This window comes from Aricia agestis, chromosome Z (assembly GCF_905147365.1).
Source record: "Aricia agestis chromosome Z, ilAriAges1.1, whole genome shotgun sequence".
Lineage (NCBI taxonomy): Eukaryota > Metazoa > Arthropoda > Insecta > Lepidoptera > Lycaenidae > Aricia > Aricia agestis.
Window position 1 is genome coordinate 11957952 of NC_056428.1, and position 27790 is coordinate 11985741.

The window sequence follows — 27790 nt, forward strand, 5'->3', positions numbered from 1 at the left end:
TTTGTATTTCAAATTAGGTATCATAAATTTTAATTGGCAAAAAAAGGTGACGATTGAAAAGTAGATACACATTTTCTTTTGGAATGATTTTTCAATCGTCGGATATGTTATGACAGGAGGTTCTTATAGGGGTAAATAATATACACTTAACACATTATAAAGTTACTTATTTATTACTCAGGTAAAATCTATCTGGAAAATCAGTCCTTACATTGAAAGTAAACGTTGAAAGTAAACAACACACATAGTATATTATATTTTATTCGTAAATTAAATACATATTATAAAATATCATAATTTTTTATTACAATTATTTTGAACCGACTTCCAAACAGGAGGAGTCTAGACGTTCGCCTGTGGATATTATTTATGAACCGATTTTAAAATTTTTTCTTTTGTTGTACATTGTATTGTTCCGAGTAGGTATCATGTTCACAAAAGTGGTGGTCTGGTGATGGAAACAGTGAGAAATCGAGGTGACTCCTTGATATTCAAATGGGAACATATGGTCCCAGAAAACGTTCAAAATCTTTCGATTAATAAATTTAAAAAAGTAGTCAAAGAACGTTTTGTGCCAAAGCCAAAATGATTTCATAAACGATGGCACATCTTGGGAGTAGAATGCTGAATGACTGCTTGCAAGGCTACTTCTACATGACTTACAATTATTATGTATCTATCTATGTTTACATTGTATAATTTTTAGTTACAGCATTGTAAATTTTGTTTTAAAAGATTATTTTTTTTCTCACTTTTTTGGTAAAAAGTGGGCGTGCGAGTTTCTTACGCCGGTTCTTCTCGTCGGCTTAGTTCCCGAACCGGCGGTAGGCACCATGTATTCTGAAAATATATTTTATTTTAGATTTGTTCAGAAATAAAGCAATTTTGATTTTGATTTTTTAAAACACCAACTGTAAGTATAGAAAACCTTAAGGACAGCTAAAATGAGTAAAATTATTATTTTTAAACAAAAAATTAAAACCGACTTCCAAGGTAATGACAATAGTAATATTATACTTAAATGAACTAAAAAGTATTAAATAATTCTTATTCTGTACTCAGTATTAATTCTGTTCTCAATCTTCATTATTTTGCAATCGCACCGTTCCAGCTAACCTAATCGCCAGTTCTCTGACAGAATAGGTATAACAGCAACTTATATACTTAGGACTGGTACCGACTTCAAAATTATGAAGATTGAGTACAGAATAAGGATTATTTAATAATTTTTAGTTCATATAAGTATAATCTTAAATGAACTAAAAAGCATTAATTGCTTATAATTGCTTATTTTTAATAATTGCTTCAGTAACAAGTGCAACAGTATGTCAAACTTACTGGCACAAATAAAGTTGGGATAGCTCCTTTAACCAAAATAGTATTTATTCTAATTTTTCTTTAATAATTTTTAATGAAATGTTTGCTACATATTGTTGAATTTTTCTTGGGATTCCAACCAACACGCCCAATTAATTTCAGCCATTTTCCTCTTATTAGAGGATCTTGAGGGAATCTGTAAAACAAATGATTATGATATATAAATATAAACCTTCCTCTAGTTTTAGAGTCACTCTATATTATAGTAGTTATATTATAGTAGTTATATTATATTAGGTATATTATACTATACTATATTATATTAGTTAAAATAAGATAATATGTCCTTTTTAGTCCAGCCGCACATTTTCCGAATTTCTGATCACAAAAATTCGGACGCCCCGCCCCGCTCATACATTTTGACACGTCAGAAATTCTTTTAGTATAATGGGTCTACAACAAAATGTATGAACAGAGTGCGTTCCGCCGGGCGTCCGAATTTTTCTGATCAGAAATTTCGGATAATGTGCGGCCGGGCTTAAGGTGATATATATCAAGGTAAATGATTTTTGTTATTGTAAAATATCGATAAGCATATCGATAAATTTGATTCAAGCACTAGCGTATATGTAAAAAATTTTGATAAAAAATTTTTCTTAAAAATTTGTGTAATATAGGAACAATAGTACCTTTAGTTACGCAAAATATGAAAGTAAAAGGGAGGATTCACAATATTTTATTTGAAATAGAGAACTAAAGACAGAATATAGCAAAAAGCGGGTGAAATGTATATTTTTCAGGATTATTCCTATGATTTACACTGCAATCACTCACAGCACAAGTTATTATTGTTATATATAATAGTATTTATTGAAAATAACATACGATTTAAATAATAAATTGCAAATACCGAAAGGGCATAAAAACTATTGACGACTTTTGACGACCTGTCAAATAAAAGTTGTTACAATTTTCATTAGACTGCCTCTCTCTTTTCATCTTGTTACAATTCCATAAAGGATTTTCTTCTCTCTCGCACTCTTTGTTGGTCTTTAGCATTATAGGTTTATGTTAACACATTACTTACTTACGTATGTACCATCGAAGAAATTGATTCATAGGCAGTTGACGGGCCTACGTCATCAAACGGTCAGGCTATGGCAATTCAATATTAGTCGTGATCTGACGATTGGGTTTGACGCTACTTGACGTAATGCGACCGAATAAAGTAGGTCTTTTATAACTTTTCTGATAGTACTTTTCGTACTTGGTTCTAACTTCTGTCTATGCCCAGTTTCCGAAGGATATTAGACAGAAAATTATTATTTCACTAGCGTTGTTGATAGGTTAATTTTGTAACGCTAGCTAATCAAAAGCAATAGTCAATAGATGATTTTCTGTCAAAACTCAGAAACTAGACTCTAATCATGCAACCTATCATTTAAAAATCAGCACAAAAATTGATTGAAAACTATAATCATTTATAATATTTATTACGATTACATTAAGTAGGAATAATCACAGCACGACTAACATGTTAGATGTCTGACTTGAGATCCAGAAGGACTTTCTCGCCGGGTTTGAACGCTGGCATGCCGAGGTAGGGACAGGTAGCGCATCGGAACGCGTCGCCGAGGTAACACTGAAAATACAGACCAAAAATTTTTCATTTTACTACATACAATGAAACGTGACAAAAAAATAATATGTAAGCAACAGCTACTAAACAAATTTTGTTGAAACAAGGTATTGTACTATAATCATAGTAGTAGTCTTTAGGCTACTCTATTCCGAAAGTGTTTCTGTAGAAAAAATGCATTTTGCCTGGATTGCTTTCACGCAAAACCAATTAAACTGACTGTTATGAAATAAAATATCATTAACAATCAACGCGTAGACTGTAGAGCCATATACTACTCCAATTTCGATACTCTTTTTCCATGGAGCACGGCCCCCGCGAGGGTTACTGGCGCCTGTGTGCAAAAAAAGGATTTTGGCGCCCCTTTAGGCAAGTTTTTTGGGTCCTTGGTTTTGGCGCCCCTAAAGATGACGATTTGGCGCCCCTAGAGGCTGGCGCTCGTGTGCATTGCACACATTGCACATATGGTAGCGGGGGCCCTGCCATGAAAATCTATATCCAAGCATCCCCATACAAATTAAAACTCACACTGCCGCAAGATGATTTGGGCGTCTCCTTAGTCTCGCCCTTCAGCTCTTCCGCGAGGCCGCACGAGCAGTCCGCGCACGCCTTCCGCTTGCCCGTTGTAACACAAACTGGAAATATAAATGTTTATTAGGAAAATGTGGTGGACCAACTAGCGCCATAATCCTGCATCACATATTAAAGTTTTTTTAGGTGATAGTATATTCAGGGTGTAAAAAATAGTGATTTTGGGTCCTAAAGAGTGCCATTATATGTATTTGCATATGCTTATGTTTTCTTATCACCAAGAAATGAGGTTGAATAGTGGTTATGTCCAAGACTGTACAGTGTACTTCTAAAATAAAATAGGTGTTCTAATTGAATAATCAGGACGGCAGTCATTATTGCTGTTGGTATTGTATATTACAAAACACACCTACTAACATTATAATTCAATGAACTGAGTAGTATGTCGTAAACTGTAAAGGTTGTTGAACTAAACTAAGTAGTGTTATTTCTATGTAAATTCCTTTTCAATTTTTTTTCGAAACATAAAAATATAAAAGAATATATTACTGCCTACCCTAAAAATATAATGTCTTAAAAATCAAGTACTTAAATAAATCAAGAAAAACATAAAGCCGTCCAATAGAAAAGAATATGTCTACGTGATTTGAAACATCCTTGACTAGATGATTCACGCTGTCGACACAATGACTTGTGAATTGGAACTCATAACCTCAATCATTCCTCATTCACTTGGAACACAAAACCTCAACCAAACGGGTTTGTTTATCAACAGTATCATCATTATGATGATAGCAACAAAAGTTGATAAGAAAATTATTGTAAAACTTTTTTTTAACTAAAAATGTTACTTTGACAATAGCATGTTTTCATGTTTGAAAAAAGTTTATGTGGTTAAAGAGCAATTTTAATTACATACTTTTTAAAAGATGCTTTAAATTGCATTTATTTACCTCTGAGAGATTTTTCATCTGGTTTTTTGAGATCGTCCTCATCAAGTAGCATATCGGAATCAATAATTTCATCATCGTTTGTTCTGGCCCAGGCTTCTTCCACTGTGTCATCTAACTTCCACACGGAGGGCTTGTTCAATTTGAGGGATGCCTTTGAACCTACCTGAAAGTAGCAAACATTTTCAACTTATTAGGTGATTTTTATTATAAATAAAAAATTGTGCCCATATAAATAGTGAGTTTTTTACTTCAAGATTATAAATTTGACATTTATTTCTGAATGTCTTGGTCTCAAGAATGGTGTAAAGATGTGTGTAGGTGTAATTACATTTTAGCTGGAGAAGTATAATTGTTATTGTGTGTGTATAATTTGTCTTTAGTGTAAAAATTAAAAATGTAGATGAAATTTAGGTTTATAAATAAATCGTAACTCACTTAACACTTCCATTGTAGATATCGCAGACACATTAGATTTTCAATTGTTATACGGCAGCCGGCTGCCGCTTGGGGATTGATGGGTTTTTAACTTTGGTCACAGTTTATGACTATAATGATTTACTTACTTCAAATTTAGGTTTTTCAGCCACATAAACATCATCAGATGATTTTGCTAAATTTAAGAATCCGTTAAGCTTTAAACTTGTGCTAATGTCTGTTTTATCTTTGATTATAAGTTTTCCATTGGGTTTGAGGATTTTAATTAATGTTCCAAGTAATGTGTCAGAGTGTTGCACTGAGTGAGGTGGTAACCAGTTGGAGATTACAGCATCAAATGAGGATGGAGGTCTAGAATCTGAAATTTATTTAACGCAATGTTAGTTCTAAGACATAATATTATGAACAGCAAAGACAGAGTTTACAAAGAAACTGAAATAATTCAGAAGGCAGAAGCATATAAATATAATAAAAATTATAATTAAAGTTGAATCAAGGAAATCAATAGGAAAATGCAAGGTGAAAGTCACTTACCTATTGTAATCATGTTTGAGTTTTCTAGAACCACAGGCGCATTTGTTACGCTTTTGATTTCATTTACCAAGTTCGTAAGATCGACTTGTTCAGCTTCATTCCAAATTATGAGCACGTTATCACTGTCTTTTAAATTATCCATCTTCTATTAATTAAATTGTGATAATCTTTAAAGTATACCGTACCGTTGCATGTAAAAGATTGTACGATAATCAATAAATTATAAAAGTGCCGAATTGGTGCCAAAGAAGTGTACTAAAACGGCTACGAATTGGGATAAATTAAGAAACGTGCAGTCGAGTTCGTCCGATAATTATTAATCTGAAAATTCTTTGGAAATTTGTGGAAAAATGAATATTCAAATGTCAAAGCCAAAATGAGTAGATAGGTACTAACCACAGATTAGGTACTCTAGTATATATTAAAACGTAGTGATTATATTCTCTTTGGTATATATTGGTACTAGCAGGGGGGGACAGAACCATGTAATTGGTGCCCCTCAGGTCACACTCAACCATAGACTTAAGTCTATGCACTCAACATACACATCGATACAAAACTTTTCCTCCTTCTTTTTATATTGTTTTCCGGAGCTTTGATCGTAACATTGTAAATTGCCAGTGGCAAAGAAACTTTTTGTGGCAAAGAAAAATTGACGTAGAAAGTAAGAAAGAAAACCAAAACAGAATTTTGGTAAAGAAATTGAATATTCTTTTACTTTAATATATATATATATATATATATATATATATATATATATATATATATATATATATATATATATATATATACCTACTGTGTTCTAATACAAAGTATGTCATAGTGATTAATTGCATATTTGTATAATAATTTACAACTTAAACTATAATAATATGAAAAAGATAGATTATTATTTCATGGAAAATATTATAATGTATCAGTAAGTATGCAGTTAGTTGCAAACTAGTACAGGGACCTAAAAATCTGAAATTAATGAAAAGTTTTTCATTTACTACATTTCCATACAGTCATAAATTATTATAGTTAATAACCTATTTTATTAACTATAATATTATTTACTACAATAAATCAATAGACACATTTCAACATTTTCGAAATCAACTGCATACATAGGTACCTACTGATACATTATAATATTTTCCATGAAATAATAACGCATGCAGTATTGCGATAATGCGTCCCGAATTCCCGATTCTTTCTTACGAGAGAGCGCCGCGCCGGCAAGCTTGATAAATATATATATTTTTTTTATGAAATAAGGGGGCAAGCGAGCAAACGGGTCACCTGATGGAAAGCAACTTCCGTCGCCCATGGACACTCGCAGCATCAGAAGAGCTGCAGGTGCGTTGCCGGCCTTTTAAGAGGGAATAGGGTAATAGGGGAGGGTAGGGATGGGAAGGGAATTAGGGAGGGTAGGGAAGGGAATAGGGTAGGGGATTGGACCTCCGGTAAACTCACTCACTCGGCGAAACACAGCGCTAGCGCTGTTTCACGCCGGTTTTCTGTGAGAACGTGGTATTGATCCGGTCGAGCCGGCCCATTCGTGCCGAAACATGGCTCTCCCACGTATAAAATGGGTTGTATGGAAATTGGAAAGCACTCAGAATATTTTGGTGATTAAATTGAATGCAAACTTGTTTAAAAATCCTTATATTGTATCACATGTAACATTTTAGTATGTACATACAATCTTAAAATTTTGTACAATATTATGTAAATAATTAACTGTAACGATATTCTATAGTATTTTTTTTTGTGTTAAGTGTATTTTTAAGAAATAAAATATACGTCACATTCTTCTAGTTATTAATATCATACAAAATTAAACAAAAATATTAAAATAATTAAATCAAGAAAGTTTTTTTTTTTTTTTTTTTTGTTAATTATTTATTTCTTTCTAATATGGCATAGGTTTTTACTTAAAAATAAATAATTACAGCCTTTTATTAAGGAACTCCTAGACTAAGGCATTTTTTAAACTTTTTATAGTATATCTACTGGAATCTGGCAAAAAGTGAGAAAAGAATTTGACTCTAGCACTACCGGGCTAATAAAACACTTTGATCCTTTTTAGGGTTCCGTAGCCAAATGGCAAAAACGGAACCCTTATAGATTCGTCATGTCTGTCTGTCTGTCTGTCCGTCCGTATGTCACAGCAACTTTTCTCCGAAACTAAAAGAGCTACACTATTGAAACTTGGTAAGTAGATGTAGTCTGTGAACCGCTTTAAGATTTTGATACAAAAATGGAAAATTATTAAAAATTTTAGGGGTCCCCATAGATACAACTGAAACAAAAAAAAATTTTTCATCTAACCTATGCGTGTGGGGTATCTATGGATACGTCTTCAAAAATCATATTGAGCTTTCTAATATCATTTTTTTCTAACCTGAATAGTTTGCGAGAGCCACTCTTCCAAAGTGGTAAAATGTGTGTCCCCCCCCTTTAACTTCTAAAGTAGGGGCATGATAAGTCTAATAAAAATATAATATAAATGATGTACATTACTACAAAAACTACCAACGAAAATTGGTTCGAACGAGATCTAGCCAGTAGTTTTTTCATAAATGGTAAACCTTAATTTAACTTTCTTTAATTCAACTGAAATATGAAAATAAATAAAAAACCTCTTAATTTCATATTGCTGCTGCGGAACCCTTCATGGGCGAGTCCAACTCGCACTTGGGCGATTTTTTTTCCTTATAGCGGCTGATTCTGTGTGTGAAACAAGCAAATATAAAAAAATATCCAATGATCAAGGATATTTTTTTTAAATCTGCCATCCACCATCAGAATTCATCCTGAGGCTGATAATAAACTTATGATAAGAACAGAGACATGATTATTTTAAGTTTTATCCAATGGTTATAAGTTATAACGATATAAGAATCGTGACATGAATGGCAAAACTAATGTAGTCTCTTATAAAAGTAAAATGAAGAATTTTGACAACTAATAATTGACAAATGACAACGTCAAATGCAGTCACAAACATCATAAATCAACAAACATTAAAATTAAAATAATTTAAAATTACTTTCTATTTATAATTTATAAGAAATAATGGTAAACGAAGCATTTAAATCTGGAATATGGGCAGCTATAGGAAGCACTTTAGGAAAACTATCAGGCAATAATTCAGTCGTTGTATGTATAACCTAGGTACTCTACGAAAACTATTAATTTAAGTACCTAAAGAAAGCATAAATCTCATTAAAAGTGAATATATGTTTCATGCAAAATAATATTTTTAATGTGTCTCTTATTGCCAGGGTGAAAGCTATGTGATATGGGCACTTTTATTGGTGTTGATGATTGTGGCAAATACATGGGGTTGCCGACACTACCTGCGCTCTTTAGACGAAGCCACCAATTCCGTAGCACCAACTGTTATATCTGCTGCCTCTAGTTATATTCTATCAGTAAGTATACTTACTGTATAGCCACATAATAAATGTTATGTTACAAATGTCTTAGGGCCTGTTTCACCACTTTCTGATAAAGTGCCAAATAGGCTATTCAAGTATTCACAACTTTGACAGATTCTCCATACTTGATCTGTCAAGTTAATTGGTGGATAGCCTATTCGTCACTTATCAGGAAGTGGTGAAACAGGCCCTTAAACTTTGATTATATATACTACACATAGTGTAGTATATAATCAAAGGTTTTAAACTGATAAAGATCTGATTAATTCGTTTTAGTTTAACTTGATCTAAATGTAATCTTATTTACCATTGAAGAAATTGATTCCTATGCAGTTGATAAACCAACGTTATTTGGTCAGATCATGTCAATTCAATGTTAATTGTGATCAGTCGGCTGGGTTGGATTGGACGTAACGCGACCAAATTACGTAGGTAGGTCTCCCATCTGCCTAGGAATCAACTTCTGTGATAGTACAAGTAAAATTTATTACAGGCTTAATTCTATCAATTTAAATTTTAAATGTTAACTGCTCTATGATAAATATGGTGGCGCATAACATTTTTTATTTACAATTTCAGGGCTTAATAGGAGTTACGATCTTCCGTGAAGCCGCATCAATAAGATGGTGGATTGGGTCTATTTTAATCATAACAGGATTGTCACTAGTTGCCAGACCAAGAACTTCTAAGAAGAGAGCAGAGTGACTAAAGATATTGATGGAGCTATAAATACACCTTGGGACCTGAATACTATGTTGATAAGAAGAAATATAGATTAAGGTTTACTAACTTGTCTTTTTTAATTATGTTGATATCATATGAAAACTTGGTACTTATTAGAAAACTTTTTGAAGTATTCATTTAGAAGTATAGTATTATAATATTGTTTTGAGTATCTATTAGATATAGCAGTTATATTCAAAGTAAATTAATCCCTCTATCGTGGTAATCTATTGTCATTCTATTGTTATCATGGTCAAATTCGACTTCTTGGGAGTTGATAGATTAAATAGGATTCATCAACAGCCAAGCTACCATAATTGTTTGAGAGTGAAAGATATGACTGCACTGAATGTAGGTGTGGTCGTCAATTAAGTATAACCAGTGCCGAATTTATATTTTTTATGAGTGTAGGCCACTTTATGGTTTTTTTCACCCTACATAATTATGTACGAAATCTACCGCCCCCCTTAAGGCGCTGCCGCCCCCAAGATGTTGCTTATTTATAAATCCGGGCCTGAGTAGGTACCTATAATAAACATAAACATGTTACTTATGCATTGCGCTTAGTTTAAGCACAAGTGTAAAATACGTCCTTAACAAAATAATTATTTTCGGGCTTCCAATTCAAATGCGTAGGTACTTAAGATCTTATAAGGTCCAGTAGTAACTTTGCCGATATTACGAAGCCGAAGTCATGGATAGCAATTCCTATTAAAGATTGAGTTGTAGGTACAGGAAATTGTACATTTTAAGATCGCTGGGCTAAAGTGGAGAGGGAATGGCTGTAACTACTAAAGGTCACATATTTATCAGCACGCACGCACTGAACGCGCAGCATTTTATAATTCGTCGTATGAAATGATGTGAGACCTCGCACATTCGTCCGCACCGTACGCGCCGCATTTCGTGTACTATAATAATAATAATAATAATCATTTTATTTTCAGATTAACATCCATAGAATTTTTTTTTTAAGTCATTACGTTACCAAACATTATCAGAACAAATCATCATCACATACAAATCATCACTTCAAATGTTATTAATTGTACGGTTCACATTAAAATTATGACAAACCTATCCTATTTTTAGTCCCATTAAGATTTTCATATGCGGTGCTATACCTACGGCACGAACGGTGCGGGCAAAATATTATGTGCGATCAGTTTAACTCCACACAGTGATGATCCGTCGCAAATGCATGTTAGCCTGGCTAACTAACTTTAAACTGGCTTATAAGTTATGTATTTTGTTGTTGTATGTATGTTTGTTATTACGTAACCAATTATTCATTATGCAGTGCCAACTACAATGAGTAGGTATAAACTATTTAACTATGGCTTCATAAGATCTATGTTGACAGTTGAATGATATTGGAGTAGCACGTATATATATTATCTATAGCTGTAGAATGGGTTCTACGGTTGAATAGACAGAGTAACATAATATTATCAGCAAAAGAAATTTGTCTTTCGAAACTGTCAGTCCTAGTTTTCCAATTAGAGAGCATAATGCGACTCAGTGGCGCTTAATGTCGAATTATGCTGAAACTACTTTTCTGTCAGAGTTGGTATCCATTGCACGCATCAAGCGAAACCACTACTTTTGATAGTGCTCGATTGTGCGAAGCGGTGTTGTTGTTGAAACATTCAACGTTAAGCATTATGCCGCATAATGCGCTATAATGCTCTTATTGGAAAACACCCTTTGTTTCTATCCTGTAGACTTTAATAAGTATTTCTAATGCAACTATTAGCCTTCTACGCATGCCGCTAATATAATATATAAGTACTTACGGTAGAAATAAAAATGGACAAAGGGACAGATCGACAGAAGAAATCCTTCAAAATTCGTCAGTGTTTCTTTTGCATTTCTTTCGAATTAAACCGATACTCAAGCGTTTTCTGTGGCTGGCTATGAGCTGTCTCACTATGCGAATAAGCTGTCTCACGCGCGATCGAAACGACTTTCGACTCTTGAAAATCGGTCTTCTAACCTAAAAATATTTTATCGATAACTTTCAGCACAACCCTACATTATAAACAGACGCAGTGACGCCGTCCGTCAGTGGCGCGGCGCGTTCCACCGACGACGGCCGTCAATGTCGCGCCGTATGTAACACTATGTTCGTATAACGATCGATAACAGAAACACGCGTGCATTACAACACTAAACGGTGCTAATGTAAATAAAAAGTCGCGTGCGTCACGTATAAGGAGCGATATCGGGCCGATATCGGTGTCGTGATGTAGCCATAGTGATCGTTGACAGTGATGAAGTTGATTCCGATTTGAATGTTATTTAGTTTGTAAATACCGGCATCATGGGGAATGGTATGAATAAGGTAAGTTTATTTATGATATTTACGTTATTACAGAAGTAAGCGGTAGCGCGTCTTACGTAATGTAGCTGTAGCGACGTAGCCGCGTAGCCGAGGGGGACTCCCCTGCAGAACTGCACTTGCCAGGTTGTTCGACAGCCTGACTATTTAATATTTATTTATACTTACATTTTTTCAAGATTTCTGGACTTTAGAATACTTTTGTTTTAAGCCTACGAAGATTAAAATTCAGGCGACGACTGTGGACCGATTAGAAATAATTTTAACTTACTTAAGTTATTTTTTTTCCTATAATATAATATTAGTTACTGAGATAAATAAATTCCAAATTACTTTATCCGCAAAGTAACCTCCTAAATATGTTTTTTCAACTTGCCTCTTTTACTTATATCCAATTTTTAAAATTGTTGAAGAGAATTTTCGCGTTCATATTTTATATTTATTACGCTTAGGTACTTTAAACACCTACATCCCACATAGACTATTAAAATATCATAAATGTTGACCCCTAAATACGAAACTCGGAAAAGTGCACACGAAATACTTATACCACCTACACACGATCACAAAGCGGTAGGCGACATAAACGGAATCCACTAACTGAATCGTTAAATATGCACAAGGTGAATGTTAAAATTCACTTAAAGGCGACAAATAGTGGGTTATTGATTTTTATTTTTTATTAACGACAGGCGCGGTCCGAACGGGGGGTCACAGGGGACATGACCCCCCCAAAATCTGGGACAAATGGATAAATCTCAAAATCTTGGCAAATAATAAAAGAAAATTTCTAGCTACCCCATCAGCAACAAATTTTTATTTTTTAGTGTACCTAGTGCATAACTGTACATTCGGTCATTGAGTTCGAAGTGATATATTATGTTTCATATTTCAGTTCACATCGAGTATGCAAAATACCATATCGCCTTAAACTAGGAACATCAGCTTACGCTTCATTGTCAATCGCAGTTTCTATAGAAAATGGCAAGTTTTTTGACAGGGAGACAATGGCCGCTACGTGGGAGAGCCATGCTTCGGCACGAATGGGCCGGCTCGACCGGAGAAATACCACGTTCTCACAGAAAGCCGGCGTGAAACAGCGCAAGCGCTGTTTCGCCGAGTGAGTGAGTTTACCGGAGGCCCAATCCCCTAACCTATTCCTTTCCCTACCCTCCCCTATTCCCTTCCCTTCCCTACCCTCCCCTATTACCCTATTCCCGGCCGGCCGGCTATTAAAAGGCCGGCAACGCACTAGCAGCTCTTCTGATGCTGCGAGTGTCCATGGGCGACGGAAGTTTTTTCTTAGATGCCCTAAAGATATAAGATTAGAAATAGACTATGTATTGGCCTACATACCAAAATTGTCAAAACCGTACCCAGTCTCCCCTGCTGACAAGTAGTTTATACTTTATACATTGTGTTTTTAAAATATGGGCGATAATACAGGAGGTATAGGTATTCAATGGCATATTAAACTGTTACAATACTTGCCACGTCTAAACTAACCCTTTGCTAATAAATGTAGGTATATGGTTTCGTAAAGTCTATTGGTATTGCACGGGTCATATTATTCATTAGTAGACATCGGATTATATTATGCATTTTCATACTTGCATATGCAAATGCATATAATGGCACTTTTTAGGCGTTAGTGCATGTTTAGGCAATTTTTCGTTGATAGTGCATATTTTGGTAGTTTTATGCCTTCGTAGTCTCCAAACAAGCTATCATGAGTCATGACATACACCGAGGCCACAAAACAGAGTTTGAATAAAGTAGTTACCGATTTATTAAACTTCGATGGTCATTAAGATTGCAATCGGAAAATGTTGGTAGAAAATTATTATTGGTGCTGTACTTATAAAAAATAAAAAATCCTGGATTTAATAAAATTATAAAAATTTACGCTTTTATTAACAGCACCACCGGAAAGCTCTTCAAAAAATAATAAATTTCAATAATAAGTGACTTTTGATTGTGCATATTTCGGTCATTTATCGTGCATACTTGCATGCATATTTCGGCACTTTGATCGTGCATATAATCCGATGTCTACTCATTAGGTTTGAATTAGTCCTCAATACATCCAAAATTATACTGAGAATACCTATATCAGTAGCTACAATAGACTGCAGAGTGCAGTCCTACAAAGTACTACGCAGAGCTGTAGGCAACAATTTTCTGCCCGCTTCACGGCCTGATCGAATTTAGCCTTGTCCCGGAAAAACGCCCCCGTTTTCGTTTATCTTGGCAATTATCTCTTATATTTTTCATCTCTTTTTCCAAATCCTATTATCAGAGTCTTAAGTCTACGACGCAGTATGAACCCAATTCTTACTTAAGAATTAAGATCTTCTATATTAAGTATTGTGCACGACAGACAGTAAATAGTGTATGGACTATGGACATTTTAGTGAGAAATCAGTGTACAGTAAAAATTGTGCCATTCAAGGGGATGGGTTTAGAGCCAGTGTGGTAGTACCGATTTCTGTAACCGAAAAGTGAGGGAGATAGTATACATCTCGAGCGGGCTATCCTTGTCCCAGACAAGGAAGTCCCGTGCGAGAGGGACAGCCAGAGGCGACCGTTATGTCGGGGGGCGGCGAGGTAGTATAAATATAGGAAAAATAGATTTTTGCAATTATTTCGGTTACGGAGGTCGGCACGAACATGTTTATTATGTAAAATTATAGCTAAGAGAATTGTACAAATAAAACCAATATATATTTGGTAAAACAATGTAATTTTCATGGAAATTCAATAAATTTTCCTTCCAAGGGGGTGAGGCATGGAATGTTCTAGAAGCTGGGTACCGGGGCCGATATAAATATGGGTCGGCCGCCATAGTACTCACTCGCTCTCCAACGTTGCCCAGCTTCGGAACTACTGTGTGCTTGCTACCTGGAACAAGACTGAAAAAGTGTTTAAGTTCATCTCCTCATCAAGTAATCATCATCATCATCACCCTCATCTCTTCAAGAAACGCTGACCTAGTCGATCTACGGGGAATTAGCGCAAGCTGTCCCCCACAAGTATATTCGGCAATCGACAATCCAGGCTTTTTGCTTTTCAAAATTACCAACCTACGACAGATTAATGATCACTCTTATGTAAGTCTTTCTTCATAATACAACGGTTTCAATGACTATTATAGGGTTTTATTGATACCGAATCATAAAAGAATTTTATAGTACTTATCTACGCAGTACTCGTACGTACTACACAATACTTAGAACACCCTTGAGTTTCTTACTTTAGTCTCATACTTGTAACCTAGTAGGACAGGTAACTGACATCACTGCCGAGAGATCAGGACCAACCATTTAAAATTTACATGTAAACCAACCATCAGACGCATGGACCATCTTATTAGACCAGTGTTTTACAACCTATAGGTCGCGACCCTCTGAGGGTCGCCAATTTTCTGTAGGGGGGTCACCAGAGGTCGAGAGAACTGTTTTAGTAAGAAAAGCAGTAAAGTTTAAAAATATTGATATATTAAATAGGAGATCAAGGGTCTGTTTCACCACTTCCTGATAAAGTGCCGAATAGGCTATTCACAACTTTTTTTGACAGATTCTCCATACTAGATCTGTCAAGTTAATTGGTGGATAGCCTATTCGTGACTTATCAGGAAGTGGTGAAGCAGGCCCTAAAAAGACATCTAATCTCATAAAAATAAAGACATAACTCTACAAGGAACACGTACCCACCCTAAATTATTATCACTTGTTTTTGTTACAGCCTGTATAGTTTCGATAGCGAAGTTAGATGTTAAAAATGTATAGGATTTGAAGTACCAGCGTTATGTCCAATCTCGATCTGCCTTGCCTTTAAAAACTGATAGTGATAAGGGAAGACTTGGGAATTGATAAGGGTGTACCCGCGTGTCAGATTCAGCTGCACGTGATGGGCGTACCACAGGGATGTGTAACGTAACGCTGTTCTGAAGTGATTACGGTATAATTTGTTAGAGTACGGGCAAGAAATTCAATGCTCAATCTCCATAAATGTGGTTATTTTCTTAAAAACAAAATATGTATTTGAAAATGTGTTGAATACTCGTAAAAAACGAGCTGATGATGATGAATTATAGCTAAAATTAACTATGTCAGGCTTAAATTGAATTAAAATCATTTTGTTGTTTGGCATGGAGATACTTTGAGTCCCGGGAAAGGACATCTAGGATACTTTTTATTCCGGAAAATGTACGGAAAAAAATTGGTCTTTCATCGCTACTACACACTGAACTCTCTATAAGGAGCCCGTGCACGCCCTTAATAATTATGACTTAGTTTTGTTACACCCTGTGTTTTTACTTTCTTATCGCGGAAATACTTAAAAGTGTGGTTAAAGTAGATAACAATCCGTCGTATAATCGTCGGCGATTATAACGTGCTGTATCTCGGCCCATCGCCCCCTGTCAGCGTAACCTCAAGTCCCGCCGCACTCATTAACTATAATGACTCTGACTTTTACAGGAAATGTTTGCAAACCTTTGCTTGATTTATTGTCGTTGAGAGATAAAGGAAACATACATTACTAGATAACTTTCGTATGTCGCGCGGGAAGCGTTCCGCAGCAGCAATAAGGTTTATTTTTATGAAATTAAGAGGTATTTTAATTTATTTTCATATTTCAGTTGATTGAATGAAAGTTAAATTAAGGTTTACCATTTATGACGTATAAAAAAAAACTACTGGCTAGATCTCTTTCGAACCAATTTTCGTTGGTAGTTTTTATAGTAATGTACATCATATATTTCTTTTAGACTTATCATGCCCCTACTTTAGAAACTAGAGGGGGGACACACACATTTTACCATTTTGGAAGAGTCTCTCTCGCAAACTATTCAGGTTAGAAAAAAATTAGAAACCTCAATATGATTTTTAAGACCTATCCATAGATACCCCAAACGCATAGCTTAGATGAAATTTTTTTTTTGTTTCAGTTGTACCTATGGGGATCCCTAAAATATTTAATAATTCTTCCATTTTTGTATCAAAATCTTAATGCGGTTCATAGACTTCATCTACTTACCCATTTTCAATAGTATAGCTCTTACAGTTTCGGAGAAAAGTGGCTGTGACATACGGACGGACAGACAGACAGACAGACATGACAAATGTATAAGGCCGTTCCGTTTTTTACCATTTGGCAACGGAACCCTAAAAACTAGGTGAGCCGGTGAACTTCGTAAATAGTATCACTTTCCTGTTAATATAAACCTTCCCTGGACCACAAATATTTCAAGACTGAAATTACACATCAATCGGTTTAGCCAAAAGTATTTTTTTATAAAGAAGATAGATGTTAAAGGTACACACATATTATACCTAGTCACAATAAAGGTATATTGGATCCTACGAGAATGTCAACCTAAAATGAAACTTAAATTCTGCTATTTTTAAAAGCCATAAAACTGGGAGAAATGTTTTCAAGCACTTTAAACTTCTGAAGCATTTCAAGCAATTTTTCCATAAGCGCACTCATTAGGAGAGATACTTTAATATTTAAAAAGAAAGTTATTTCCGAGAAAGTTCTGGCACAGCTGCGCCTTCCATTATCGTGGAGCTCTCAGGGTTTTTCAGGTGGTTAGCTCTGACTAGGGCAATAATGTCCTTTTAACGTGGTGGTGTTATTACATTCTACTTTTTGCCCGCTGCTTCGTCAATGTCAAATAGTACTTAGTAGTGGATAGTTCTTTGATACTTTTGGGGTTGAATTTTAAAAAGAATATCGCAGATCTAAAACTTTCATTTAGTATGTTATTATTTTTAGCAAAATTCCGCGAAATAAACCTCAACCTGTAACATCCGTCAAGTCCGTGGTAGTTGCATGGTGGTGAGAGGCATCGCACGAAGTTGCTAACATTATTACTTGTGTGGTGGTGGTGACTGGTGTTTGAAGGTTCTTGCATGTGAGTGTGGGAGAGGAGGGAGGTGCTGTACGCATGCCGATGCGTACACTCACTGATTTATTTACATGTTGAGGTTTATTTCGCGGAATATTGCTAAGAACTAGCTAAAAATAATAACATACAAAATTTTAAGCTATGGATTTCAGCAAAGTAACACCTGATTCTATTAACTATTTAATCAACTTAATAAGTAAGTATAATAATTTACCTAAATTAACCAAAAATCGTGTAACTTTGTGTATAAATAACTGAACTCTACCTATAGGCTCAAACCAAATAAAAAGTATTTTTATTTGGTCTGAGCCTATCTATAATATAAAAATGAGTCGCTGAATGTGTCGCTAAGCGCAAAACTCGAGAACGGCTGAACGGACTGGGCTAATTTTAGTCTTAAAATATTCGTAGAAGTACAGGGAAGGTTTTTAAGTGACACGAAGTTCACCGGGACAGCTAGTAGGTAATAAAACTCTACCTAGCTCAGGAATATTGAATTTAGCAATTTCAGAAGGTAAGTACATAAATTAATTGAATACTCTTATTAAAACCTATGTAAAGCATAAATTATTCTTAAAGTTTTTCAAATTATTTCTTAATGAAGCTGAAAATGAAAATGTAATCCTATTAGCTACGCTTTGCGCAGCACTTTGTTTATGAAGAAAATTCCACTGAAATGAAATGAGTTAAAAATGCACCTTGATTTTTAAAACTAGATTATTGACTATATTTAAAGTCACATTATGCCAGAAAATTATTTTTTCATTAATGAAATTATCCTAGACATCTTACATCGGTCCCAGGTTTTAAGAACAAAGATTCTTCACATTGAAATTTTCAGGCTTTGTTACAAGTCCCTAGCCACTAGCTTGTCGAGTGCTCAAAGAGTGCTTTAAGGTTCAAGTCCATTAGAAGAGGCACTCCGTGCTGGAAGACTGCCATAGTCGAGAGCACCTAGGTTTGACCTCTGGCCCTCTAGGCTTTGGCCGCAATCACTATAGAATTATGTAGCTTCCATCATGTTACCGGTACCTGTAGGATACCTATGTCTATCGTTTTTAATGGAAACTTGTAGTAATAGCACCAGCCTTATCATATACTTTAAAATAGTCTTTTCTCTTGAATTTTAATCTACTTCAAGAAAGGAGGAGACACTATATTCGGCTGTAGTTTTTTTGTTTTGTTTAAGCAATAAAATATAATCTAATTCTACAACGGCTGCTCGGGAAAATAAAAAAGTTATTTAGGGGAGAAAAAGACGATGGAGGCTCTCATGGCTGCCTCTCATGCCTTGATTTATATATGTTCCGCGCGAAGGAGCGGTTTTGCCGCTACAACGCGACATCACAAACTATTAAACATATTATGTAACAATTTATTTAAATAGTGGTGCGGTCGCGCCGCGCATTGTCCACACTGTGCCTTGGTGTAGTTACGTTTATTTTACCAAACAGTGTTATTTTTGTTGCACCAATTCTTGAAATTAAACTAAAATTGTTCACTTTTTCAAGAAGAGTTAATTTCTCCGTCACCTCAAAGGTTTTAATTCCCCATCGAATAAAACATTGCTGACTTTTAATTGGGATTCTCATCAGAAACTCATCAGAAACCGTAATGAGACCGAAATGGAGGAATGTCTATTTTTGTATACTTGAGATCGCCCAATGGTCGAAAATCGACCTTACTTGCAACGACATTAGGACTACTACCTTTAATTTGTAAAAAATATTGACTTCATCATAGTTTTTTTTCAATTCTTGTCTCTGGGACTCAGCTGATCTCAGACTGGCCGTTTTAGCATTGTGTAATAGTATCTAAAATTAAATAATAAATAAAACAATAATCCATTTTCAATTTGTCAACTTGTTGTCAGCAGACTTCAACCATAAATAAAAGAATATAATTCGTATGTATAGGCTTGTCACTCAAAAATCTGTCATTTTTCCTAGTAGTAGTGTCGTAGTGTGTGTAACGCTTTATTTGTTAAAAATATATATGATAACAGCATAATTTTAAAATAATATTAGCTCGATGCACTCCTTCACCATATAAACTATAACTGTGCGAAATTTCACGCACCTACGTTTCCCCATTTTTCGTAAAAAGGGTTACAAAGTTTTTCTCTAACGTATAAATATAAACTAGAGATCGCCCAATGGTCGAAATTCCACCTTAGTTTCAACGACATTAGGACCTATATTTTGTAAAAAATATTGACTTTATCATTTTTTGTCAACTCTTCTCGATCTCAGACTGGCCGTGTAAGCATTGTCTAATAGTATCTTACATTCAATTAAAAAAAAACTATAATCTTTTTTCAATTTGTCAACTTGTTGTCAACAGTCTTCAACCATAAATAAAAGAGTATAATTCGTATGTATAGGCTTGTCACTCAATCAAACAAAAAAAAACTCAACTCAAATCTGTCATTTCTCATGTGTGTGTGTTGTAGTGTGTGTAACGTTTTATTCGTTAAAAAAATGTATGTTAAAAGCATAATTTCAAAAAAATATTAGCTCGATGCATTCCTTCACCATATAAACTATAACTCTGCAAAATTTCATTCACCTACGTTTCCCCATTTTTCGTAAAAAGGGTTACAAAGTTTTTCGTTCGCGTATTAATATTATGATAAGGGTGACTGCAAATTTTTTAAGTAGTACAAACGAGGCAACAGCCAACATATAATATAATATCGTAGCTTGCGGTAACCGCTATAATAGCTGTGCTATTTTCACTCGCGAGCTGTTATGTAATGGGGTAATACGACGTGAGATTGGTACCTACTACAGATGAAATATTTTAATCTTTATTGACATAGTATCTGTGATACATTTTATCATAGTTGTAACTTGTATTTTTTGTAATCTACTGTGTAGGGGTACAAAATTTAGGTTCACACAACTGTATAATATAATACGTATAATTTTTTTTCTGTTTATTAACCTTACTAGATAACTCGAGCAACTCCGTTGCACCAAAATTTATCGCGCGGGAACCGTACATTTTCCGGTATAAAAAGCATCCTGTCCATTCCCCCTACTCAAAGTGCGGTGATAGCATACCAAATTTCAGAAAAAATCGGTTCAGTAGTTGTAGTATTGACTGATGAATTATTAGAGAACCTGATTTCTAAACTCTATATAATATCCTGATAATAAAGACCTGGGAATATGGCACACAATACTTACTTACTTACTACGATGGCTCAGCGACCTAAAGTGGATCTTGGCCTCCGTCACGAGTTTGCGCCACTTGCGCGTTTCACCGAGGCAAGACATCTATATATAGACGTCCAGCGCGTCAGGGTCGCCGACCAGTCCCCTCTAATCCAGTGCTCGCGCTGCTTAGGGTACGGACATGGGCGGCGATTCTGTAGCGCTACCGAGGAGAAATGCGCACTCTGCTCCGGGACGCATCACCAGTCTCAGTGTGATGATCGTAAGGAAGGTGTCAGGCCGTGCTGCACGAATTGTCAGAAGGAACATCCCGATGACACAGGCCACAACGCACTTAGTGCGGAATGTCCGGTCCGTCAAAAGTGGGATGTCATAGCGCGCGCAACAGTCGCATACGATCCCGACTAAGTAAAAAATAGTGTTAAGTAGTTGCAGAAAATTGTAAATTGGATGTAATTAATTATGCGATTATATACACCAATGTAAATGAATAAAACATTTGTTAATGTGTTGTGAAAAAAAAAATTCTTTGCACCTACATGAGATTATTGATAAACCAATAAGACAAGCACGTAAGGCATAAGACAAGATATTAAAAAACAAAAATAGCACAACACATATGACGATGTATCTGTAACTGCACACTTACCTACCATCTGTACTTGCGCTCGCTATGATAACACCACAAAACTGCACTTCTGTTATGGTTCATAACACAATGCAACTGAAAACCGGCCAGAATTCCTGTACCTTACTTTGAATTGTAAAATTGTAATATTGCACATAACGAAACCTTATGTAACGAAAATGTAAATTAATGTGAATGTAACAATATAATAATAATAAATGGGAAAAAATATTCCGTAATATGGATTAATATAAATTAATATAGAAATGTAAAACCAAGCAAGTCATGAAAAGAAATGTAATGTAAAGTTGTAATATGTTTAAATTATGTTTTAAAATTCTATGTAATAAAAATTTATATACTTAAATGTGAATGTATCAAAAAATTAAAGGAAAAATATGTACTTAATATAATTATGAAACATGTAATAAAAATCTATAGGAATATAAATGTAAAATAAAATAAATGTAAAATTAGATATTTAGTGAAATAAAATGTTACAGAAATAATGTATGATGCTAAGAAATTGAAATAGAAAATTTTAAATATTAGTAAGTAAATAAAACATGAAAATTAATACGAATGTAAAAAGTAAATAAATGCAAGCAATTGTCACTTCTCCTTGAAGGGAGAACAAGAGGTCCCAGATAGGGGCCAAGAAAAAAAAAATGTTTGCGCCACTTGTCGCGGTCTTGCGCAGTTTCTTGCCACTCTGTGACTTGAAGATCGCGCAGATCCGACTCCGGAGTCGAATCTGGCACACAATGTAATATCATATATTATGAAAGCATCAAAAATATTTGTAGCTTGTTTCCAGAAATAAAACAGCAATACAGGCTATTCTAAGTTTGACGTTGTTTAAATTCGGTTAAAAAACAATTTTTCCTCTGCCGTACCTGTTTGCTAATTAAACCAGAATCAAAAAGTGTTAAGTTGATAATGAATAAAAAAACTCTACATTCATCGCAGCTCGTATTTCGCAAAAATATTGCTACGGTTCTATTTCGAATAGGAGAATCCTTTTTATGGAATCGAGAGATCAAATAAATGGGGTACCGAGGGTATAGGACAGTATTTGGAGCACAAACGGGGTAATTTCCCAAATTATGAGTTTATTGACTGAGTAACTCTAAGAACCCCATAACAACAAGTATGAGTATAAAATACCTGGATTTTTAGGACTAATTTGGATGCCTGAATTGTGATTTCATGTTCTTATTGTAATTACTCCATTGTATAAAACCAGAGTTCCATTTTTAGAGCTAGAGCAAGGTCATAGGACACTTTTTATTCTGAAAATGTACAGTTCCCGCGCGATAATCGAATTTTGGCGCAACGGAGTTGAAGCGTCATCCAGTCATAGATAAATTGCAGTGTTTCATGTATCATATTGCATCGCCTCGTTATGTCGCAATGTGTACCGACCCTCTACCAGCATCGTTGACGTCACGTGGTGCCATAATGTCTAGTAATATTAGGAGTCTTGACCCCATCTATTAACTGTTTGGCTGTGTGCCAAACTTGTGAACTTGACTTACCTACAGTAATATCTAGTGGCCAAAATTGTATGTCTGGGTGTGATAAACTGGGATGCGCTTTAAGTGGTTTAAATTGAACTCTAAATGAAGCTAAATTAGTCTATGGTAGTGTTTTTCAACCGGTTGGTCGCGACCCCCTGGGGAGTCGCTAAGCTTCTGTACGTCGGAGTCGTCAGAAGTCGAGAAAACTATTTGTATTTCAGAAGTCTTGCTATAGCGGTTGGTGAGATACAGCCTGGAGACAGACAGACAGACAGTTAGACGGACAGACATCGAAGTAATGTAGTACTAGGATCCCGTTTTTACCCTTTGGGTACGGAACTTTAAAAACAATAAAGATTTAAAAGATTGATATATTAAGCCCCAATTTCACCAACGACTGTTAAAGTTAACGCCGGAATTAGTATCACGTTACCTCTTTCGATTTTCATATGAATGAAAGAGAAGACATTACATTTTAACAAGCTGTTAACACTAACAGACGTTGGTGAAATTGGGGCTAAGTAGGAGATTTTTAATAAACTGTTAAAAATACTAACATGACAAATATGCGAAGGGTGGTCGCGAAATAATTTTTCATACCGTCATCGCAGGTCGCATCATAAGAAAGGTTGAAAAACACTGGTCTATAGCATTAGTAATATGACACAAACAAAGATACACTGCAATGTTGATATCTAAATCTATTGTGAATACAGGATAAAGGAAAACAATATTACTTTGGTAGTTTTGTTAATTACTAGACTCACTAGACTGCATCGAGACCTAAGCGAAGTAGTCTTGGATTATAATTGCAGAATCGGCGTAAATACGAATGAATACATTAGTAAAATGATATTTGATAAAAGTCGGGTTTAAAATTAATTGAACAAAAATTATATGATATCTCCCTATACGTGGGAGAGCCATGCTTCGGCACGAATGTGCCGGTTCGACCGGAGAAATACCACGTTCTCACAGAAAACCGGCGTGAATAAGCGCTTGCGCTGTGTTTCACCGAGTGAGTGAGTTTACCGGAGGCCCAATCCTCTACCCTATTCACTTTCCTACCCTCCCCTATTCCCTTCCCTTCCCATCCCTACCCTCCCCTATTACCCTATTCCCTCTAAAAGGCCAGCAACGCACCTGCAGCTCTTCTGATGCTGCGAGTGGCCATGGGCGACGGATGTTGCTTTCCATTAGGTGACCCGTTTGCTCGTTTGCCCCCTTATTTCATTAAAAAAAAACCATCGCACAGATATTACAGGGCATATCAGTGGAACAAAGTAAGGCTAACATTCATACCAAGTACAGAACAAACTTTTATCAAATTAGTCCGCAAATGAAGACAAATAGATATGTATCCATCAACGAAAAGGCCCCACCTACAAAATCTATGTTGAATGTTTTGTCTACTTTCTAGCTAATTAGTGTCTTTTTAAGTTATACTAGCTGTTTGACCGAACTTTGCTCGGTATTCGATGAAAATGACATCCCCTATATTCTAAATTTCATGAAAATCGTTGGATTTATATATATATATATAAATCCAACGATTTATTTGGTTTGGTTGGATATATATATATATATATATATATATATATATATATATATATATACACAAGAACTGCTCGTTTAAAGATATAAGATAAGATTACGTTTGTAAAATGTTAACCTGAATAGCTAATCTAACCGCCGTACTCAGAGACATTTAAATAGGATTAAACTTCAATTTAATGAAGAGTTTGACAGATAATGTATGTATGTTGTGTCGAAATTTTGAATTAATTAATGTTCTAGTCTAAGTGCGGCAGTTAAACTTTAAACCAGAAAATCTTGTTTATTTAATCTATACTAATATTATAATAAATAAAATCGGGTACTTAAATTTCGTATATGTAGGTTTTGGGAACGCTTAAAAGTGATCTAGCTTATCCCTGAAACTGGTAATTTTTATCGGATTTTCAAGTACTTACTTCATTCGTAAATTTTTAGTTCCTTGCCAATACTTTAAAAGTTTTTTCATTGATTTTTTAATATAATAAAGCTATAATGTTGTGCTTAATACCAATGTAGCTTTAACATTATTTAACGAAATACGTTAAAAAATAAGTACATAAAGCCATTATTAATAACTGAAAGTGTCCCAACAGGTGCGTCGTTTGCACGCAACGCATACGATAAAACTTCCACGACAACCCTCGAAAACCTTCGTAAAAATTACATTGAAGAAACAAAATTACTAGGTCCGTTCAAATACACTACAAATATACAGGTAACAAAATTAATGTGATAATAATATAAATTAACAAAAGTGATAATATTTTATCGACTAAGAGCTGACGACCAAATCGGTCATGCTACTTCCCTGAACAACCCTTTCTGATAATCTGCGTGCTGGCAGGCTGTGGGCAGTGGGTGTGGGTGTAGTGGGGTGTAGAAACAAATGTAGGTTCAGCGACTTTAATTTTTTCCAAACTGTTGCTCTGTACATCCTGTGCACCCAATTTTTTTTTAAATCGATCGGGTGGTGGGAATGGGTTGCCAGCGTTAATTAAAAGTAGGAAAATTATTATTATTTTCATGTGGATTCAGCTGTGTTGGCTTTTTTTTCTGACGCGAGCTTAAATAGTTTATAATCCAAAAAAAAGAAACACATTCGTTAGGCCTGACTCCTGAGATTATTCTCTTTTGTTTTTACTTACTTTTTATATCGATACTAGAAATAAATGGTAAAACACGTTTGCGTGTATATACTATAATATTATGTGTGTTTGTGCTTGTGGTATAATAATGATGTTTGTTCCAGGTGCTGCCGGGTCTGTACGTGGGCAACTACCGCGACTCCAAGGACCCGGTCCAGCTGGACAAGTACCGCATCACACACATACTGTCCATACACGACGCCGCCAGGCGGGTTCACGCGGTGAGTACTGTCATGTACAGAGATTAAGTTAATTCATAGGTAGATGGCGGAGCTACATCAAGTCGTCATCTGTCGGCTGGGTTTGACATAACGCCACCAACTTACGTAGGACCGCAATCTGCCTATTTATTTCTAATGTTATTATAGTACCTACGTAATTTGGGCGGATTATATCAGATTCAGCCGACAGTTCACGAGTATTATTGAATTGACAAAACACTACTAAATGCCGTAGGCCCACCACTTGCCTATGGATCAATTTCTTTAATAGTACTTTCGGTGGCAGCCACCGGTTTCAAAAAGAGATGACAAAAAATACAAAAGGGTAGTCTATTACTTTTATGTGTGTTTTTGTGTGTTTGGTCCATCGTATCGTCGAAACTACACATCCATGAATGAGGGGTCATAGTTCATATTACTATCGAGTATCAGCCATAGGAAATAACATAAGCTGGATATCAAATCGTCGTAGTTTTACTATATGTTGTGCTCGTCAACTATTGTTTGAGTAACAATCATTTTTTTTTCAATTTTCAATTTATTTATTTAACTGAAAGTTAAATAAATAAATTGAAAATTGAAAAAAACATTGTGCATGAATTTCCACATACATTTAATCCTCCTCATAACACATATAAGCAAAGTTAAAAATCTCGTGTTTTAGTAACCTTCACGTACAAATTAACCACAATAATTAATTATTCCAAACAACCATCAGATTAAATAGAAGTTATCCTATTTACATAAGCTATGAAGCTGCGCCGAGAGCGACCCATTTCATTTTTGATGCCGACTTAACCCTGGGCATATTAAATTTGGTAGTAGTCTCTGGAATCGTTTTCAGCTATTTCGAACTCTGTTTATAGGGATATAGGATTGAAATTCGCGGTAGAACTTCAGCAGACAGATGCAATATCAGTTTAGGCTCGTCGGACGACAAGATTAGTACCATATTATGTGAATGTCACTGGAATGCTAAACGTGATATACCAACTCGTTCCCATTGGAATAACAATGAAGGAATTTTTAGGAGTAAATTAGGTTACTCATGAATTTAATATATTCTTTATATTATAAATTATAATCCTGTTATTGGTTTAAAAATAGGGTTAGTAAATGTGTAAATGAAATTCTTAAAATATTAAACTTTAGCTGTACTAGAAGTCATGAGTTCATGACGCGGAGGCACGAGCTATATTTTTTTTAAATTATTTTTGCGTTCGTTAAGTAATAAATACTCATAACGGAAATTTCATAAAAAAAAATTCATAACACAAATAATAATTAATAACCATTTTACTTTCGGATAAAAAGAAACACGCAATACCCATGCTACGCTCGTAGCGCTTGCTACGAAATTCGTAGCACCATCGTAGTACAAAACTAACAATAATAATTACTAGAGATCGCCCAATGGTCGAAATTCGACCTTAGTTTCAACGACATTAGGACTACTGCCTAAGCATATTTTGTAAAAAAATATTGACTTTATCTTTTTTTCAACTCTTGTCTCTGGCGACTCAGCTGATCTCAGACTGGCCGTGTTTAGCTCATTGTCTAATACATATATAAATAAGTCTATGTTCTAATAGGACTCTCATTCTATACAAACTATAATCTATTTTCAATTTGTCACCTTGTTGTCAACAGGCTTCAACCATAAATAAAAGAGTATAATTCGTATGTACAGGCTTGTCACTCAAAAATCTGTCATTTTCCTAGTGT

At 35.0% G+C, this 27790-nt stretch overlaps 3 protein-coding genes across 4 annotated transcripts in view; 2 read left to right on the plus strand and 1 right to left on the minus strand.

Annotated features, from left to right (window-relative positions):
* Positions 1-2794: 2794 nt before the first annotated feature.
* LOC121738581 (anamorsin homolog) lies at positions 2795-5804 on the minus strand. The gene is made up of 5 exons (XM_042130741.1): positions 5410-5804; positions 5004-5233; positions 4441-4603; positions 3485-3591; positions 2795-2959 (listed from the first exon to the last, which is right to left on the minus strand). Exons 1-5 carry the CDS (start codon positions 5549-5551, stop codon positions 2855-2857), a joined length of 747 nt encoding a protein of 248 aa, XP_041986675.1. The 5' UTR covers positions 5552-5804; the 3' UTR covers positions 2795-2854.
* A 2613-nt stretch (positions 5805-8417) lies between these two features.
* LOC121738582 lies at positions 8418-9626 on the plus strand. Its single transcript, XM_042130742.1, has 3 exons — positions 8418-8556; positions 8682-8831; positions 9417-9626. Exons 1-3 carry the CDS (start codon positions 8473-8475, stop codon positions 9540-9542), a joined length of 360 nt encoding a protein of 119 aa, XP_041986676.1. The 5' UTR covers positions 8418-8472; the 3' UTR covers positions 9543-9626.
* A 2015-nt stretch (positions 9627-11641) lies between these two features.
* Positions 11642-27790, plus strand: part of LOC121738580 (dual specificity protein phosphatase 22-like) — a 59645-nt gene continuing 43496 nt past the window's right edge. For both annotated transcript variants that reach the window (XM_042130739.1, XM_042130740.1), the window contains exons 1-2: positions 11642-11904; positions 25949-26065. In XM_042130739.1, coding sequence (XP_041986673.1) covers positions 11884-11904; positions 25949-26065 — 138 coding nt within the window. In that variant the 5' untranslated portion in view covers positions 11642-11883. The remainder of the gene's footprint in view (positions 11905-25948; positions 26066-27790) is intronic.

What these genes read in the sequence shown, in the direction of transcription:
- LOC121738582 (XM_042130742.1), top strand. Translation starts at nt 8,473, where the DNA reads ATGGTAAACGAAGCATTTAAATCTGGAATATGGGCAGCTATAGGAAGC. An exon ending in CAGGCAATAATTCAGTCGTT is followed by an intron (nt 8,557 to 8,681) that starts GTATGTATAACC and finishes TCTTATTGCCAG; the next exon opens with GGTGAAAGCTATGTGATATG. An exon ending in CCTCTAGTTATATTCTATCA is followed by an intron (nt 8,832 to 9,416) that starts GTAAGTATACTT and finishes TTACAATTTCAG; the next exon opens with GGCTTAATAGGAGTTACGAT.
- LOC121738581 (XM_042130741.1), bottom strand. Translation starts at nt 5,551, where the DNA reads ATGGATAATTTAAAAGACAGTGATAACGTGCTCATAATTTGGAATGAA. An exon ending in CTGAAAAACCTAAATTTGAA is followed by an intron (nt 4,604 to 5,003) that starts GTAAGTAAATCA and finishes TGCTACTTTCAG; the next exon opens with GTAGGTTCAAAGGCATCCCT. An exon ending in CCAAATCATCTTGCGGCAGT is followed by an intron (nt 2,960 to 3,484) that starts GTGAGTTTTAAT and finishes CTGTATTTTCAG; the next exon opens with TGTTACCTCGGCGACGCGTT.